This window comes from Elephantulus edwardii, unplaced genomic scaffold (genome assembly GCF_000299155.1).
Source record: "Elephantulus edwardii isolate Elephantulus edwardi_28Jun2011 unplaced genomic scaffold, EleEdw1.0 scaffold00015, whole genome shotgun sequence".
Classification (NCBI taxonomy): domain Eukaryota; kingdom Metazoa; phylum Chordata; class Mammalia; order Macroscelidea; family Macroscelididae; genus Elephantulus; species Elephantulus edwardii.
This window is the reverse complement of record NW_006399765.1, coordinates 7,938,954-7,959,842: the sequence shown is the minus strand read 5'-3', so window position 1 is coordinate 7,959,842 and position 20,889 is coordinate 7,938,954. Positions and strand designations below refer to the sequence as shown.

The 20,889-nt window shown below is 37.9% G+C and overlaps 1 protein-coding gene across 3 annotated transcripts in view; it reads left to right on the top strand.

Annotated features, from left to right (window-relative positions):
* TRPC4AP (transient receptor potential cation channel, subfamily C, member 4 associated protein) overlaps nt 1–20,889 on the top strand; it is a 79,973-nt gene that overhangs the window by 33,338 nt on the left and 25,746 nt on the right. For all 3 annotated transcript variants that reach the window (XM_006881469.1, XM_006881468.1, XM_006881467.1), the window contains 2 exons: nt 12,704–12,832; nt 19,254–19,461. In XM_006881469.1, the coding sequence (XP_006881531.1) occupies nt 12,704–12,832; nt 19,254–19,461 (337 nt within the window). The remainder of the gene's footprint in view (nt 1–12,703; nt 12,833–19,253; nt 19,462–20,889) is intronic.

Below are 20,889 nucleotides of genomic sequence, written 5' to 3'. Positions count from 1 at the left end.
CGTTTGACACAGCAGTTCCACTACTGGGAATATACCCTAAAGAAACCATAACTGCCACCCAAGCAGATATATGCATACCCATATTTATTATGGCTATGTTCACAATAGCAAAGAGTTGGAAAAAACCCAAGTGCCCATCAACAAACAAATGGATAGAGAAGCCATGTTACATTCACACAATGGAATTCTATGCTGCATTGAAAAACAACTCATGAAATACCGTATAAAATGGATGAACTTGGATGACATGCTGAGTGAAATAGCTCAGTCACAAAAGGATAAATTCTGCATAGTGCCTCTGTTGTAAAGCGGGACTGACATTGGGGTTGGGGGGAAGCTATGAGGGGATAAGTAAGGTGTACTGCATTGAAACAGATGAGGGAGAGAACTGTTTAAAAGGGATATATGATTAGGAATTATTGTCATGACAAGAGTCCAGAATGAAAGGACTGGGGAGGGGAGGGAGACTTTGTAACAAAGAATTTTTCTTTACTTTTCAAAGAGAAAAGCAAACGGGGGTAGGTGTGGGCAGAGAGGAAAGTGTGCAACATTGAGTGAATGGAAATCCAAAGTCTCTCTAAACTTTCATTAAAATAAATTTTTAAAAAATTAAAAACTTTGTTCATCAGAGGACTAGTAGAAGACTCCCAGAAAGTAGAAAGACTGGGAGAATATTTTTGGAAACAATATATCCAATAAAGAGTGGCATCCATTTCCTAAACAACATGCTTAACTCTATGAATTTTGATAAATAATGATAATTAAAGGTTTCAGGCCTTTTGTTCATAGGGTCGTTATGAGTCAACTCGAAGGCAACAACAATCTAAATACAAAACTTCAACAGTTTGAAAACATAAATAGAAGATGAACTAAAATCTTGAATGAAGATATTCAGCTCTTCACTAAACACATGGAGAGATTCTCAATGTTACTATCAGATGCAAATCAGAACCACGGTGAGATACCATTTCATTCCTTCAAGGATGCCTAAGATAAAAACCAGGAAATAATAAATGTTTGTAAGGATGTGGGAAATTGGCCGGTTATATAAAATAGCCCCACTCTTGTGGAAAACAAGTATGGTAGTTCTTAAAAAATATATATATATAGCTACCACGTGCCATAGCAGTTCTTGCTATGTACTCAGTTGAACACTAAGTAAGGCCTCAACAAATAGACTTGTACATCAGTTTTCATTATAGCATTATTCACAATAGCTCAAAGGTAGAAACATCTGAAATACCCATCAGTAGATGAATGGGTAACCAGTATATGTGGTACATGATTATGGTGCACTACTTCTCAGCCAGTGGGAGAAATAAAACCTTTTTTTTTTAATTCTTTATATAATTTTTTTTTATTTCAATGAACATCTACAGAGATTTTGGAATTCCATTCATTCATTGTTGCACTTTTCTCCCCACCCACCCCACCCCCGTTCGCTCCTCTCCTTGAAAAGCAAAAGAAAAACTCCTTCATTGGTACACAATCCCCCACCCCCACTCCCACCCCAAATATAACCCACTCAGTAACCCTCATTCCGTACTCTTATGATAAACATAATACCCTAAAATATAATACTTTTAAACTATTCTCTCCCTCATAGACTTCAATGCAGTAAACATAATTTATCCAGTTTTTAAATAAAATCTTAATACACACTACAGTATAGTTGGGGTTTGGAAACATGCCAACTGAACAAATACCACACATACATAGAAAAGGGAAGTGTGGTGGACAGAGACCAAGTTTATCATCTCTGGTAGCCTAGTGGCAAGAAGCTGCACTGCATTCCCAGAAGTCCGTGGTTCAAATCCACCAGATGCTCTGATGGAGAAGGAGGGACAATATCTTCCTGTACCAGTCAGATCCCATTTGACAGTACACACACAAAAAGTAATAAAAAAATTAAAAAAAAGAATTATAGTAAAGGTTGAGTTGCACAGCTGATAATTAGGATTACTGTCAATAAGAACGTTGGCTAAAGTTGTGTGGTACTGTATTTAGAATAGTAACAGAGTAGGTGCTGAGGCTACTTATGTACAATCAAAATGGGTTCTGATTTCATTATTTGGCGGTTTTGAATAATGAGACATCCCACATAATTGGCCTTACAGTGTATTGAGTGCTTCTGTTCTGTATTCTAGTTTGCTGCATAATTTCTGAGGTATTAAATGATTTCAAGTTGCCGTCCAAAGCACAGTAGTTGATCTCTATCTGTTTAGCGCATGGAGGAGAGACAGTCATGGATGGATATAGAATGTGAGGTACATGGACAGTCTTCTCCCATGTGATTAACTTTCTCTGAAAACCTCCTGGAGGTTCAGCTGTGACTCAGTTTCATTTCAGTGGCATACAACAACATAAAATGAACAGTACACTAGAGAGATGTTCACTGTTAAGAATGATCAACCATACAAGATGAAACGTAGCTTTGCCTGGGATAAATCACAGACAGGAAGGGACAAGATGAAAGGATAAACAGAAACAGGATTCAAAGTTAGGAATTGGGAAGAGTTTATTACAATGTAGAGATTGTAGTTGGTGTCATCAAATAAAATATGCCTGAAAGGCTGAGTGAAAAACCAATTTGCATCCACCAGATGCTCTGCTGGAGAAGGAGGGACAATCTCCTCCAGTACCAGTCAGTTCCAGTTTGATGGTATGCGTGCGTGTGAACACACACACCCCCACACCCCCCAAAAAAAGGAAATGGAGGGAGGAAAGAAGGAGAGAGGGAAGGAAGGACCAGGTTGCTCTGTAAACTGACATTCAAATCATAGTGAAAAGCTAAGAAAATAAAACATGGAGAGGAAAGATAGGACCTTTATTCTTAAGTGCCAGCAAATTGACACAACTTAAGAGCATTGCTATAAACAACAGATCTGAACCCTGTGCCATCTACGTCATTGTTAACAGTCACTTTATCAGTTCATCTTGTTAAGGGTCTTCTCTCTTTCACTGATCCTCCATCTTTCCAAGCATAATGTCTTTTTCCAAGGATTGGCCCTTCCTAACGGCATGTCCAAAGTATATGAGACAAAGTTTCGCCATCCTTGCCTCTAAAGAGCACTCTGGTTGCACTTTCTTCAAGATATATCTGTTCTTTGGCAGTCAGTGGGATTGTTGTTGTTGTTGTTGTTGTTATGTGCCGTCGAGTCGTTTGCGACTCATAGAGACCCTGTGTACAACAGCCCTAAACTCTGCTCTATCCTGTGCCAATCACATTGCCTCTGACACACCTATCCCGATTACCCCAGTCACTGAATCAATCCACCTCATAGAGGTTCTTCCCCTCTTGCACTGTCCCTCCACCCTCCCAAGCATGATGTCCCTCTCCAAGGACCTGTCTCTCCTTAAAACATGTCCAAAGTATGTCAGACGAAGCCCCAGAATCCTTGCCTCCAAGGAGCAGCCTGGTTTAACCCTCTCTACGATGAATCTGTTTGTTTTCTTGGCAGTCCATGGTACATTCAATACTCTTCTCCACCACTACAGCTCAAAGGCATCAATTCTCCTTCTATCCTCTTTGGTCATTGTCCAACTCTCTGATACATAACAAGTGATTGCAAAGACCATGGCCTGTATCAGGCACACCTTAGTCTCCAGAGAGACACCATTGCTCTTGAGTACTTCAGAGAGGTCCCTAACAGCAGACATTCCCATCGCAATACGTTTTTTGATTTCCTGACTGCTGGTGCCAAGAGTGTTGACTGTGGAGCCGAGCAAACTGAAGCTGTGAACAATCTCAATCTCTTCGCCATTCATCCTGATGCTACCGATTGGTCCAGGGGTGAGAATCTTTGTCTTCTTGACATTGAGCCTCAGTCCATATTGAAGGCTGCAGTCCTTGACCCTTTGCAGCAAGTGCATGAGGTCCTCCTCAGTTTTGGCAAGCAGGGTTGTGTCATCTGCATAATGCAGATTGTTAATAGATTTTCCACCAATCCTGACGCCACACTTCTCCTCATAGAGCCCAGCCTCTCTGATAATCTGCTCTGCATACAGGTTGAAAAGGTATGAAGATAGGACATATCCCTGGCGTTTTGTTTTTTTCTTTTTTTTTTAATTATGTAAAGCAGTTGACCCAGTTAAGTGGGTCAACTGCTTTACATAATTAAAAAAAAAAAGAAAAAACAAAATGCCAGTGGTTATCCTGATATTCTCTGCTTTCAGCCAAGATCCATCTGACATCGGTAATGTTATTCCTGGTACCATGGCCTCTTCTAAACCCAGCTTGTGTTTCTGTGAACCATTCTCTGTCAGTGTACTGTTCTAACTGGTTTTGGATAATCATCAGTAAGATTTTATTTTCATGGGATATTTTCATAATTTCTGTATTCTATGCAAGCAAGATTTTACTGAAGATTATCCAAAAACGACTGGAGCAGCACATCAACAGAAAACTACCAGAAGTCCAGGCTGGTTTCAGAAGGGGTCATGGTACTAGAGATATTGTAGCTGATGTTAGATGGATCTTGGCTGAAAGCAGGGAGTACCAGAGGAATGTCTATCTTGTTTCATTGACTATGCAAAGGCATTTGACTGTGTAGATCATAACAAACTGTGGCTGACTCTGAGAAGAATGGGAATCCCAGAACACTTGATTGTTCTAATGCGAAACTTATACTTGGACCAGGAGGCAGTCGTCAGAACAGAGCAAGGGAACACTGCATGGTTCAAAATTAGGAAGGGCGTACGCCAGGGATGCGTCTTATCTCCATACCTTTTCAGCCTATATGCAGAACAGATTATCCGGGAGGCTGGGCTCTATGAGGAGAAATGTGGGGTCAAGATTGGTGGACAATTTACCAACAATCTGTGTTATGCGGATGACACAACTCTGCTTGCTGAAACTGAGGAGGACCTGAAGCGCCTGCTGCAGAGTGTCAAGGACTGCAGCCTACAATATGGATTGAGGCTCAATGTCAAGAAGACAAAGATTCTCACCACTGGACCAATTGGCAGCATCAGGATGGATGGTGAAAAGATTGAGATTGTACACAGCTTTAGTTTGCTTGGCTCCATAGTCAACAGTCTTGGCACCAGCAGCTAGGAAATTAAAAGGCACATTGCCATGGGAAAGTCTGCTATTAGGGACCTCTCCAAAGTGCTGAAGAGCAATGGTATCTCTTTGGAGACTAAGGTGCATCTGATACAGGCCATGGTTTTTGCAATCACTTGTTATGCATCAGAGAGTTGGACAATGACCAAGGAGGATAAAAGGAGAATTGATGCCTTTGAGCTGTGGTGCTGGAGAAGAGTATTGAGAATACCATGGACTGCTAGGAAAACAAACAGATTTGTCCTGGAAAGGGTTAAACCGGGTGGCTCCTTAGAGGCAAGGATTCTGAGGCTCTGTCTAACATACTTTTTACATGTTGTGAGGAGAGACCGGTCCTTAGAGGGGGACATCATGCTTGTGAGGGTGGAGGGACAGTGCAGGAGAGGAAGGCCCTCTATGAGGTGGATTGATTCAGTGACTGGGATAATTGGGATGGGAGTGTCAGAGAAAGTGTGATTGGCACAGGACAGAGCGGAATTTAGGACTGTTGTACATAGGGTCGCTATGAGTCGCAGACAACTCGATGGCACATAACAACAACAACATTGGTTCACCTTTTTTCGGGGAAACAGGAACACATATGGGTGCCCTCCAGTCAGTTGGAAAGTTAGTTATACTCCAGATTTCTTGTCACAAACTGGTGAGCACATCAAGGGCTGCATTTGTTAGTTGAAACATATCAGTTGGTATTTGGTCAATTCTTAGAGCCTTATTATAAAGGGCCTTCTAAGGACCCTTGGGAGCAGTATATTTATGTTAATGAGAGAGAAAAAACTAAAGCAAAAGGAGATTGAGAATGTTTGCACAACTTGAAAAATAATAATGTTACTACACTATACTTTCCAATGTGGAAATTGTTTAGTGGAGCTTCCAGGTGTAAAACAGGTTTGGAAGCAGGAGTGACATCCACTTCCTAAACCACATGCCTCTGGAAATTCTATGAACTTGGAGAAATGACGATAGTTATAGAAAGGTGTTAGGTTATATTTTGTTGCATCATTCAAATGATTGCAGATCTCTTATGAAGTATGTAAAATCTACCAAGATCATAAACTTAAAATGAGTAAGAAAGAAAAGGATAAAACAGTAGAGACATAAACTATATCAAGGAATTGGTCTGGTATAAAAATAAAAGCTAAAAAAATTGTCTTTATTCTGGATGAAACACAAATTTGGCTCTAAACTTCCTACAAGCTAATGTTGTTGTTACGTGCTGTACCATAGGAAAATATTAAAAACTTTACTATTAAAGACTATTGGAGCTACTCAAGTCCAAAAAATCCAATAAGAATATAATGTAAGTCACGGAGGTTATTTCCGATTTCCTTGTCATATTTTTTAAAAATGAAGAATTGTAATATCTGTATACTTTAATACTGAATTTTCTAAGTTTAGTGTTTATTTTACTCTCAAAGCTCTTTTTAATTTAAAGTAGCCACATAACAAGTAAGTGCTCAGTAGCCACAGTAACTACAAGCAAACATCTATAAAAGTAAACCAGGTGTTCAGGAAAAGCACATTTCTTCACAACTTAGATTATTAGGAAATTGCTTTTATGAGAGACTGTAGGATATAATGATTGACAGGTTACATATAATCACTAGTTTAGTTTTATGAGTTTATTTATCAGGACACTTAATGTAAATTAGTGATATTTTAGTAAAACAGTTCCATTAAAAACCCAAAAACAAGATCATAAAACAATACACACTAACAGTGTGCATCTACTAATTACACATAAGGGAACATGGATCGAGCAGTAACCAGGATGTAGATGAAATTGCCAAAGAGGAACTTTGTGGCAAAGTTGGAAAAAATACTTTCTTCCTAAAGACATTCAGAAAGTGCTGCTAACCCTGTCAGTATTGACCATGCGATAAATACCCAGTCCAGGCCATCTCTATTCCTCAGTAAACTTCATTTGCTTTTTGTCTTTAAAAACCCCACAACAACTCTATGAATACCAGGAAAACCTTTATCCCCAGAAAAAATAATTTGTACTCAAAGCTTTATATATATAGCCCAATTAAGAACTCTTGCTGTGGAAGGATAATAGGTGGTTAATCTTGGTTTAAGATTGAGGAATGCCTTCCAGAACTGGAGGCATTTGAGCTTGTTTCTAAAAGAGGCAGAAGACTTTGATGATAGAGGGGAAGACATTGGAGTGTCACAGCATTGAGTCAGAACAGTAGGATTATGTGAATGACATTTTAGAGATTAAATGGTAAGCTTTGAGATGAAGGTAAATATATTTCTCTTTTTTGTATCTTTGGATAGTTGACAACTTTCAGTTGTTAGAGTTAAGCCAGAATTATTAGGATTTCGGTTTATTTAAAATTTTTATATGAGTTTGTAACATTGTGTTTTACACTATTTTTCATTCACATGGTATTTCACACAATTATTCCCATTCGTTATGTTTTATAAAATTACCATTGGACTATGTCCACTATTACTCTGTCTTTTAAGGACCCTGCCAGACCTTTCCCCCTCCCCTCACCCACCAAGTTGTGCAACCCTATGATTTCACTCCTACCACCCTCACCCCTCAACTCCCACCATTTCTCCTTTTGGATCCCCATACATGTTTTACTAGTTATTCTTCTCTTTTTATAATAAGGGTCTTATGCAGTATTTGTCCTTACGAACCTGAGTTAGTTCACACAGCATAAAGCTATAGCCCAGATCAGGCGCACCTTAGTCTTCAGCCTGATGTCTTTGCTCTTCAGTACTCTTGAGAGGTCCCTCGCAGCTGACTTTCCCAATGCAGTTTGTCTCTTGATTTCCTGGCTGCTGTTACCAAGAGTGTTGACTGTGGAGCCAAGTAAACTAAATCTGTTAACTATCTCAATCTCTTCACCATCCATACTGATGCTGTATATGGTTAGGAAAATAATACTTTTTTTTAGTACTGAGAAACAGAAATAGAACATTCATTAATACAGAATCAGAGATTACTTTCTTCATGTCCTGTTTAATATTGTGATTATTTTTTTAAAATGTTGTGATTTTTAAGATTTATGTATTAATCATATTTTGACTGATGCCTTCACAGTGAAAATGAAATTTGCTTTGACACATCTATTCTCAGAGTGTAAAATGCTTCTTAGCTCCAGTTTCTGTTTCCCAAAATGTGTTTGCCTACACACTTTAAATGTTTTAAAGAGAAATAATTTTTGTTGTAATATACAACAAGAAAAAAAATTTTTCTATCTAGAGACTAAAGTGAAGAAAGATTTTAAAGCCACTAAGCTTACTGGTTGCTTAAGGTACCAGAGGGTGGGGGTTGGGTGTGTCCTAGCAGTGCTGCAATTTAAAATCCAAATTCTTGAACTTTTGAGCCTTTTTACCACCCAGTTTCCTTAACTACCTTTAAATCCCTTGTTTTTTATCTTTGTTGTTGTTGTTGTTATGTGCCATCGAGTCGTTTGCGACTCATAACGACCCTATGTACAACAGCCCTAAACCCTGCTCTGTCCTGTGCCAATCTCAATTAAAGAAACTTGTCTCTGCATTTGCCCAGGCTATGTCATATAAATGGAATCATACAATATTTTTTCTGACTTAATATAATTTTTTTCAATATTCCTTTGTATCCTAGTAGCAGAAATTTATTTCTCTTTATGGTTGGGTAGTGTTCCACTGTGTGTATATGCCACATTTTCTATTTCTGTTCATCTTTTGATGGGATACTTGTTTCCAACCCTTGACTGCTGCACTGAACTGAGTCTATGATGCCAAGGGTTTTGTTTATATGCCTAGAGTGTAATTGCTGGATCATATGGTCATGTTGCTAGGAAAGGCTATTCCTTGAATAGGGCCATCGTGCTTGGAAAGGTGGAGGGTCAGTGAAAGAGAGGAAGAATATCAAGATGGATTGACTACAATGACTACAGCAGTGGACTCAAGTATGTCAGAGATGATAAGGGTGACACAGGATAGGACAGAGTTCAGATCTGCTGTTCATAAAATTGCTACAAGTTGTATTCAACTCAGTGGCACCTAACTACATGATGATTCTGTGTTTAACTTGAGCAGCTGTCTTCGAGAGTGTTCATACCTTTGTAATTTCCCACACTAGTGAATGAGGGTTTCAGTTTCTCCACACTCATGCTACTTTGATTATTCCTCCTCTCCCCCATAATAATCAGCTGGTTAAAGGTGAAATGCTAGTTCATTGTGATTTTTTTTAACACTCAACGACATTTACTGCAGAGCAACATGTAACTGCAATTATTGGTCATTGCAATTTTTTCATTTTTCTGATTGATAATGACTGTCTTATTCATGTGTTTATTGGCCATTTGGTGAAATAACTATTCAAGATCTTTTCCCTTTTTTTTCTTTCTTTTCCCAATTTTTAAACTGCTGCAGTGGGCTGTTGTATGTCAGAAAGTGTGAAGATTGCGCAGGACAGGACTGGGTTCAGATCTTTTGTTCATAGGATCACTGAGTCGTACTTGACAGCACATAACAGCAACAACTGGATTGTTTGCCCTTTTGTTGTTATAAGAAATTTTGCATAGTTTAATATATTATACCCAGATATGGATCTCAAATATTTTCTTTCAATCTGTTTTATTGATAAAAGTCCTTTGATGCACACTGGTTAATTATTCAAATGACTGTATTTGTTCTTTATTTTAAAATATTAGCAAATATTGTAAGATACACCATCTAAATCATTTATGATCTTTTAACAAGCAGTTTACTACAAATATTTTCAACCTTCACTTTTGGGTCAGTTTTTCAGCAGAAATCATAAAGATTCAGCTTTATTATTTTTTCTTCCCCTCATTTTCTTTACTATTATTAATTTTAATGAAAGTTTACAGAGACTTTGAATTTCCATTCATTCATTGCAGCACTTTTCTCCCTGCTCACCCCTCCCCCCAGGTCACTCTTCTCTTTGAAAAGTAAAAAAAAAATTCTTCATTGTAATCCATTCCTTTCCCCCAAGTCCACTCCACTATGCAGCCTTTGTTCTGACAATATCTAATTATATATATCCCTTTTAAACAGTTCTCTCCCTCATCTGTTTCAGTGCAGTATACAAAATTTATCCCATCTTTCTCAGTCTCCTTCCAACTCTCATGTCAGTTCCATTTTACAAGAGTGGCACTATGCAGTATTTGTCCTTTTGTGACTGAGATATTTCATTCAACATAATGTCCTCCAGGGTTATCCATTTTGAGTAATATTTCATGAGTTCCTTGTTTTTCAATGCAGCTTAGTATTCTGTTGTATGAGTATACCACAGCTTCTCTGTCCATTTGTTTGCTGATGGGCACTAGGTTGTTTCCAACTCTTTGCTATTGTGAACAAAGCTGCAATAAATATGGGTGTGCATATATCTGCTTGGGTGGCAGTTATGGTTTCTTTGGGGTATATTCCCAGTAGTGGAATTGTTGGGTCATATGGTATTTTTATTTCCAACTTTTTGATTAAATGCCATACAGCCTTCCATAGTGGTTGCACCATTTTACACTCCCACCAACAGTGAATAAGGGCTCCAGCTTCTCCACAACCTTGCCTGCATTTGTTATTTGCTGTTCTATTAAATTTTGCTGTTCTTACTGGGATACGAGACTATCTTTATAGTTGTTGTAAGGATTTTGAATATTTCTTCATGTGTTTATTTGCCATCTGAATGTCTTTGGTGAAGAGTATGTTCATATCCTGTGCCCATTTTTCAGTTGGGTTATTTACCTTTGTCTTGTTGTGGTATGTTATCTTATGTTGACAAAGTACTCCATTGCATACTTGATTTGTCTATTCTATATTTTCTCAAATATTTCTGTATTGTAAACACTGCTGGGCTAATCACCTGCACAGAGGATTTTATTTTTAAATATTTTTGGGTTTTTAGAGAAATTTTAGATTTATAGAAAAATGGTATATAAAGTACAAAGAATTCTCTTTTATTCCCCCCTCAGTATATTGCTTCTTTTATTAACATCTTGCATAACTGTAGTTTATGTGTTATAATTGATGAACGAGTATTGATAACAGTATTGTTAATTAAAGCCTGTTGCTCATGTTAGTGCACATTTTTATTCCTGTATGGACTTGGCAGCTGCATAGTATTGCATCTTCACCAGTATCATATAGTAGTATACACAATACTTGACTGCTTTCAGAGTGCCCTTTGTTCTCCCTATTTACCCTGCACTTCCACTGAAAATCATGATCTTTTCCCTGTGTTTATAAAGTTGCTTTTTCCATAATACCATGTAGTTGGAATTGACAATCGTAGCTTTTCCAAACTGACTTCTTTCATTCAGAATTGTGCATTTAAGGTTTCTCCATGTCTTTTCATGGCTTCATAGCTTACTTCTTGTTATCACTGAATAATGTTCTATTATTAGTAGAGAATTCTGGTGGATTACTGTGTAAGGAGTTGTGCTGCTCAAAGGCAGACGATTTGAATCTACCAGCTGTTCTGCAGGAGAACGTTGAGCAGTCTCCTCCCATGCAGTTATAGCCTCTGAAAACCCACTGAAGGGTTAGCTGTGAGTTGGTTCCAACTCAGCAGCAATTGAGTTCTTGTTTGCTTTTTGGGATTGCAGTTTCTTGCCACTAGGCCACCAGAACTCCTTTTATTGTTTGATTTTTATATAAATCAAGTTTTTAAAATCCATTCACCTGTTGAAGAGCCATCTTGATTACTGCCAGTTTGGAACAATTATAACCAGAGCAGCTATGTAATTGTGTATAGATTTCTATATGATTTTTAATTGCCTCTCATGTGAGTAAATACCTAGGTATACAATTGCTGGATTGAATATGCATTTATGTATTTTCACAGGGAAATATGAAGCTAGGGAGGGGAAAAACAAGACCCTAGAAGTCAGGCATGGCCATGAGTGCATGGTATAGTAGCATGTGGTTCAGCCTGGCCACAGCATAAACTAAGTCTCAAGAAGACTGTCCTAGAAAAATACTTTGTGGCCTGTTTGAAGGACCACACAAAAGACTGAGGCTTTAACTGAATACAGAGGAAACTTGAGGGCTTTTTGAATATACCCAGAAGATCACTTTTAGTGGTCAATGTTAGGCTCTTCATATATAGTATGTAATTGAATCCTCTCAAAGTTTTATGAGCTGACCATTTTAAACATGAAGAAATTGAAGTGAAGTACAAAAAGGGGAAGTGATTTGCTCAGAATTACACAGCTGGTACTAGAATTTGGGTCTGACCTTTTAAAAGTCCATGATTCAGACACTTTTCAATTTGAAAACCTTATACAAGCCCTTTTAGGAAACACTTCACTTTAAGTTCTCACTTTGGTTGAACTCTAAATTAAATCACCCATGTTGGTCACCAGTTTCTTTTCCAAATGACTTTGATCTTGATTCCAAATGGAGATGATTGATGTTTAGACTTCACAGGCCAATTGAGGCAACTGCCTGCTGCTTTTCCCTCATTCCCAGCTCCAGAGGGGCCTCTCAGTTGTGTAGCTTGAATGCCTGGCAGCTTTTTTGTATGAGTGAGAAGTATATAAGTATTTCCTACAAGTAACTTTGGCTTGTGTCAGTTTTCAAAGGTGGGATTCTGGAAGGGGTGTCTTGCTGGCTTCATATTTTATCCTGTAGTTAAAACTGTTGTACCTTTTCTCCCCTTCTCCCTCATGACAGACGGAAGGAGTTACAAAGCGCTTAGCAGAAAAGAATGAATTTGTCATCTTCCTGTTTACACTTATGACAAGTAAGAAGACATTCTTACAAACAGCAACCCTCATTGAAGATATTCTGGGTGTTAAAAAGGTGAGCTGTGCTCTGAGGTAGGAGGTGGGTGTCTTGATGGAGGGATGAAAAGTCTCAGACATTTGAATTCAGAAACTTGAATTATACTTAGGGCCCACTTAAAAAGTCCTCTATATTCCTTGTTACTTTCATAGTGCTTAAGTATATTCAGATAGAAGAGTAGATTCTATTCCTTATACTGATGGGTTTTATATAACTGATAGAGAAATAGGAATAAAACCAATTACAAAAAGCTAGAGTTCAGGTTGACTTTATGAATTGAATGTGATAGCTAGTGGTTTTGGCTGAAATCAGATCCTGTTTTCTCCTCCCCATTCCTGTGGCATAGAGCTCTGTCCATATCTATTATTCAGTTTGTATACTGAGCAAATTATCTGAGAAGCTGGATGCTGTGAAGAGGAGTGTGGCATCAGGATTGGAGGGAGACTAATCAATAACCTGCTTTATGCAGATGACACAACTTTGCTTGCTGAAATTGAGGCACACTTGAAGCACTTGTTGCAGAAGATGAATACAGCCTTTAGTATGAATTGCATTTCAGTGTCAAGAAAACAAAGATTCTTACCACTGGACTGATAGACAATATCATGATGGATGGAGAGGATATTGAAACTTGTCAGCAGTTTCATCTTGATTGGATCCATAATTAATACCCTTGGTACTAGTCAGGAAATAAGGAGACACATTCCACTGGGAAAATCTGCAGTTAGGGACATCTCCAAATTATTGAGGAATAATGATGTCAGTTTGAGACCTAAGGTGTGTCTGATTCAGGACTTTGTCTTTCTGATCACTTGCTAGCATCTGAGAGATGGGCAGTAAATAAGAATGACAGAAGAATTAATACTTTTGAGCTGTGGTGTTGGAGAAGAGCACTGAATATCCCATGGAGGCCAAAAGAATAGATAAATCTTGGGGTGCAGCTGGAGTGCTCTTTGGAGGCAAGAATGATGAGGTTTCGCCTGACATACTTTGGGCATATTGCAGGGATGAGCTATTCCTTGGAGAGGGACATGGTCCTGGGAAGGGTGGAGAGTCGGCAAAGGAGAGGAAGACCCTCAACCAGGTGGATTGATATGGTGACTGCTGCAGTGGGATCTCATCTGTCAGAAAGTGTGAGGATGGCACAGGATAGAACAAAGTTCACATCTGTTGTTCATAGGGTCACTGTGAGTCGTACTCGACTTAACAATGCCTAACAACAACAACCAGAAAGCCGCACAAATCTGTTTTCTACTCTGAGGAAGAAAGATGCAACCATATTTTCCCTTAAAGATTTACAACCTCACAAGTCTGCCATTGTGTGGCCATGAGTTGACTGACTTGGGTGCAGTGGGAAGTTACTATTGTGTAACATCCTTTCTGCTGTATGGTGATTCTAGTTTCCTACCACTTTGCTGTATTTGAACTATTGTGAAGCTGTCATTCTTCTGTATATGTTCCCTTTTGTTGTAATGTTTAACCTATAAGACCACTTCTACCTCTTCCTGTTCATTAACGTTAATTGCCTCCATCACAGTAGAAGATTTAGATAGGAGCGTATATATTCTTCCACTTGGCCATAAAGCATACATTCTGATAATACAGAATATACTTTTTAAAGAACAGAAAACCCCTATGATTGAAATGAAAACATTAAATTAAAAGTTTTTCATCAATAACTCTTTGGAGCACACCTCTCTCCCCCAAATACACTCCTATATCTTGTTATGGAGAATCATTATTAGACTTTTGGAGGGATGGTAACATGTAGTAGAATTTGGAGCTTACGTCCCAGGCTTTGATTTTGCAGGCTGACATATCACTGATAGAAGAAGCCTCGTGGAGTCTTTGTTTTAGGGAAAGATTGTCTACACAGTAACTCCAGATTTTCTCATCTTTCCACTGCAGTCTCCCTGGGCCCTGTTTGCCATCTCCCAGGCAAAGGAAGTACAAATGACCCATTGTCTCTAGGATACATTGGCAATATGACCAGGCCCCAGACAAACCCTTTATGTCCTTGATGAAAAGGCTTTGTTATTTTCTAGTAATTGTGTGCTCCTACCAATGTGTGGGAGGGACCTGCAGGGCAGGGACTCCAGACTCCCTTCCAGTCTCAGCACAGAAGTCTAGGATTACTCCTACCCAGCCTTCCCTCCTTGCCCTGAAGGCCCTCTCCTTCCTAGCTTTCCTTCATTGTCTTCCTCCACCCCACCCCCCAGGTGCTTTTCTTCACAGCCTTCCTTTCTTGCCCCCTGAGGGCCTCTCACTTCTTTATGTGTATCCTGAACTGACAGTGGGATTGCTAAGTGTTAAGGAGTAGTTTGAATGGGTGAGAGACACCAGTGAGAGGTAAAAACCGGAAACCACAGGGTAAAAAAATACTTAGAATTCCTAACTATAAGTTTGGTTATCCAAATTATAGATTCTTGAAAGTCAGTAAGAAAGATCCAGTAGAAAAATGGATGGTGATGTGAACAAACATTTCACAGAAGAGAAATGGCTCATAAACATGAGATACTCAACTTTTTTGACAATCAGCAAAGTACAGATCAAGACTATAGTGGGAGGTGCACTTGCATACACACAAGTGTTGATAGGAGTGTAGATCAGAGGGAGCATTTGAATGCTGTTGATTTGTCTTTTGTGGTGAGCATTCACATACACTCAGATTCAGCATCTAGGAAAGCACAGCCCTAAGGACCACAGCACAGGTTGCTTGTTACCTAGGTGCCCAGGCACAGTGATTGGGAATACCCATTCTAGAACGGTAATTCTTAGAAATGAAAACACTACATTGAAATCAATAGGGTTGTGAAATCAGTTCAGTGAGTCTTATCAGCTAAATGGAAGAACTCCATTTATAAAAAGTGTTATTTTGACATTTTGTTTGCTGTTTATACGTGTTTTTCTGTATTAGCACATTTATGTATACTGATAGTGTGATGAAATGTAATTGTTCTTAGTAGTTGTCAGAACAGCTTGGAAGCCATTGCCCCAGAAAAATTCCATACATATCTATTGAGAATCATATAAAAATTATTACAGCACCATTGTTTCATAGCAAAAACTTGAAAACTCTACCACCCATCAATAAGAGATGGATTTAAGTTTTCTAGTCACATAATGGACTATTATAATGAAATTAATGAATAGTTGCTATAGGAAACTACGTAGTGGATTCATAGAAATTATTACCGAGTGGTAGAATCAAATTAAAGAACACCATAGTTCATTTTACAAAGATTAAAAATGAGCAAACCCAAATCATGTATATGATAAAACTTTTTTAAATGGAAAGACAGTACTAAAAGTCAGGATAGTTGTTACCTTTCTTTAGCAGAGAGTCAGGGAGCTGCTGTAGAAATAGCACACAGCTATTTTGTTGTACTTTATAATAAGTGTCACTAGTTAAATAAAAATTAAACCACAGAATAAGTTTTCTGAATGGATAGAGAAGTTGTGGTGTATTCACACAATGGAATACTATGCAGCATTGGAAAAGCAAGGAACTCATATGCAATATTATACAAAATGGTTGGCCCTGAAGACATTATGCTGAGTGAAATATCTTAGTCACAAAAGGACAAATACTGCATAATGCCTTTGTTATAAAACATGACTGACTTTGGGGTTGGGGAGAAACTAAGAAGAAGTAGGGATAAATGGTGAACATTGCATTGAAACAGATGAGGGAGAGAACTGTTTAAAAGGAATATATGATTAGGTATTATTTGCATGACGAGTCCGGAATAAGAGCTGCATAGTAAAGTGGACTGGGAGGGGGATTATATAATGAAAGAATTTTTTTCTTTTTTCGAAGAGAAGAGCGAACTTAGGGAGGTTTAGTCAGGGAGGGAAATGAGTAACAATGAATGAATGGGGGGCGGGGACCTAAAAAAAGAAGTGGATTTTCTCTTTAAGAAATAGTATTCTATCTCCTGAATTGTTCTATTATTTCCAAGTTGAATCTGAGCCTGAATACTGTTTTCCCAATAAACTCTGTATGTTGATTCTGACTAAAAACAACCTTGTGTCCAACAGAATAGAGCCTCAGTCAAACTCCACAACTAGGGTGAGATGAGGAGCAGGGGAGAAATGAACTTTAAGTATGGCAGGACTGAAGATGGGAGCTATAAGCAGGTTAGATAGGACCAAAGTAACTGGACAGTGAATATGGATGAAAGAAGAATTGATGCCTTTGAACTGTGGTATTGGAAATACTGAATATCCCATTGACTACCACAAGAACAAACCAATAGGTCTTGGAGAAGGTACAACCAAAGTGCTCCTTGGAGGCAAAAGTGATAAAGCTTCGTCACCTACTTTATGCATGTTGCTAGGAGAGGATGTTCATTGGAGAGGGATGGCAAAAGAGAGAAAGACCCTCCACCAAATGAACTGACGCAGTGACTGCAGCGATGGGCTCGAGCTATCAGATTGTGAGGATTGCACAGGATAGGACAGGGTTCAGATCTGTTATTCATAGCATCACTATGAGTTGTACTTGACTTAACAGCACCTAACTAAACAAGAACAGAGGAACTGATGGACTGATAGTCATAATGAGGTTATTCCAAAATAACCCCAGCTCACATTTACTGTATACTGAGAAAGGTTAAGATGAAGATAGAAGGTGTTCCCAAAGGCTCATTTCACAACAAGCTTTTATACTCCTCTGTTACCAGAAAGAGGTTTCTTGAAGACATTTAGGAATCATTTACTTGTTTGGTACTGTTTACTGACACCATCTCTGCCATTTTCCATGCTCTTAGTCTCTAGAGAGATGGTAAATATACTCCTCCCTCAAAGCAGTTCCCATTATTTGGGAAATAGGTGCAGCAACAGATACTTAGAAGACCATGAGATTTGTACACTGACAGAGAAATACGGGGGCAGTTAATGACTGGAGTAAAGGAAAGCAAAGATTATCCAGTGAACATTAGGATGATTCAGCTCGTGTCAAACTCAAACTCATTGTCTTCGGGTTGGAACTGACTCATAGTTGATCCTCCATAGGGTTTCCATGGCTGTAAATCACATGGGAGGGGAATGCTCATCTTTTTCCTGCAGGGTTGCTGGTGAGTTTAAACTGTCAGAGACTTAACTTTTGAGTTCTTTATGAAGCTCCCAGTGGACTGTGTCACTTAGAGCTTCCCCAAAACTTGTGTATAATGTATTATAGATTTTGATAAGGAAAATAATCATACATTCAAATGCCAAAAAAAGCATGTTGTAGAATTTTTAAACTTGATAAAAGATATGTATTAAAACTTACATCAAACATAATGTAGAATCTTTAGAAATCTTTATATTCAAGTCAAGAACAAAACCAAGAATGTTCTCATTTTAATTAAATGGGCACATGCACACAAGTAGATGTGTACCTATAAAACCTATAAAAATGTTCATTGCAGCATTGTTTAATAGTGAAAAATTATGATTCATCTAACTATACATAAAAAGAATGACTATAGTGTAGAACACAGAAAAATGAACTGGAGTTGGTTTTATTGTTAGATGTTCGATAAATCTCAATGGTAAATAAAAATTAAGATAGAGAGGATTGTCCTTAGACACACTTCCACGTTAGAACTGAATCCACAGTTGGGGATCACCTTGTAACCCAACAACAAAGGGATAAAATGCAGTAACACTTATGAGGAATATAGGCATCAGAACATTTAACCACAGGAAACCAAAAAGATATCATTTGTCCCAAAACAAAGCTCAGAAGACAGGAAGAAACAGGAAAGAAGTATGTGGAGGGGATTGCAACAAGCTTGAAACAAAACATGTATAAATCCTTGAATGGAAAACTTCATTTTCTCCTTAAACTGTAACCAAAACCACAATGAAACATTTTTAAGAGGTAGAATGATTAATTTGTCAGTATGATTGTGTGTATGTGAACCTTAAGCATGTAAAAACAGTACCATAGAAATGTTAATAAATAGAAAATACATGGGTATAAATGAGTATAAAAACATATAAGCATAATAAAGCAAAAATTTCAGGGGAGTGGTTACTTCTGTAGTATGAAGTGAGAGGCATATATTGAAATATTTTATTTTGTAAGTAGTAGAAATCTGTAGCAAGAATGACAGTTGTATGATTTGGTAAGAACTTGAATGGTAGGAATTTTTTTTTTTAAATAGGCAAAGTGAGCAGAGCTAGAGTATGAGAAAGAGTGGTGTCTAAAAAGTTTAAGCCCAAGATCAGTCCTATCAGGGTAGGTAGGAATTCTTGTTAGTCCTTTTTACAGTGAGAAAATAAAACTAAGAAAAGTTCCATGAATTACCTAAGGCTACATACCTGCAAATTTGCTGAGATTTGAACCTGAGTAGTCTAGCTGTTGAGCCTCATTTTTAGGGAATGCAAGCGCACACACCTTCAGTCTCTGAAGTGAACTGACTACAGGAATTGTTTGTGTTTTTCATAGGAAATGATCCGACTAGACGAAGTCCCCAACCTGAGTTCCTTAGTATCCAATTTCGATCAGCAGCAACTCGCTAATTTCTGCCGGATTCTGGCTGTCACAATTTCTGAGATGGATACAGGGAATGATGACAAACACACACTTCTTGCCAAAAATGCTCAGCAGAAGAAGAGCTTGAGTTTGGGGCCTTCTGCAGCCGAAATCAACCAAGGTAAATGTCCAGGTCCTCAGATTTTAAGATCGTAGCTCTTCCTGGAGTGTCTCCCTTTTTCCATCTCTAATGATTGATGGAGGACTCCTAAGGTCTACCTAGATATATGTACATGTTATATGTGTGCATCTGTGTTATCTTGGGAGGCCAAGTTCATAACTTTCATCAGATTCTTAGAGGAATTTAGACCTCAAAAAAACTAAGAGCCGCTGTTTATCAGAGTCACAAATGCTTTTGATCTCTTAAGCTCTTTATGGGACTTTATCCTGTAAATATAATTTCTTTGTAAAGCTATTCTGTCAATACTATTTATAACAGAAGATTGGAAATAAGTCAGGTAGTCAGTCATCAAAAGATTACTGAAATGATAGTTACATGATTTATAAATGATATAGCTTAAAAAAAAAGGAAGATTTCTGTGATCTGATACAAAGTTTTCCCAAAATATATAATAATAAAAAGGAAACTGTAGAATCTTTTTGTTTTGACAATTGGGATGGTGAGGAATAAGAACATTTACTTGTTTACTCATATGTATATTGTATATAAAAAGAACCTGAAAGGATATAAAAGAAACTTGAGTTCCTATAAGGGGCTGTCATATAGTATCAGCAGTGAGAGTATATGTTTTTATGTAGTTCAGTTTGGGAACTGTATAGATACATTAATGTATTAATAAGAGAAGTGATTTCTTTCACATGACCCCTCCCTGCCTGTTGCTTTTTTTTTTTGCCTGTTGCTTTTGGTAACAGTTGCATGCTGCTATTAAAGTATCCTTGGCCAAGCAGTCTCTGGGGAAATTAAACATACAGTTACATCTGCTTTTGGCTTTATGAGTATAAGTAATTAATACGGAACTAAAATATTTTCTATCTTAGTTCTTGAAAATTAATAGGCTAGAAATATGTTGATATGAAAACATGATATACTTAAGATTAACCAAGGTGAAATAATCAAGTATTGAAAAATAACTCTAGAAAACTGTGACCACCCAAGACAGTCCTGATGATGCCTTGGTAACGAGACTTTCTGAAGTTCAGCTGACTGGATGAGGATATGCCCAGAACTAACTCTGCCAGCTTGCCAAGTGCTTTAAGGCAGCCTCTCTTTATGTGGAATACAAGTATTCCATTAACTGTGATGACATTCTCATTTTAGTGAAGAACACAAACTGCTTATAAATAAACCTTTTAAGTTATTTTTTAATGTTACTTCGTATATTGCACCCATGAAAAACAAAACTATGCGTGTGGTTCAGCCTTGTTTTTCTTCTATGTCCTATAGCCACTCTCTGTCTTGATATGTGAATTTTTTATCATCCTTCTTCTCTTTTTTATGGTTTTTAAGGCGTTTTCATATAATAAATTTTATATATATATTATATTATTTTATTATTTTTGTGTGTTTGTACTGTCAAATCAGATCTGA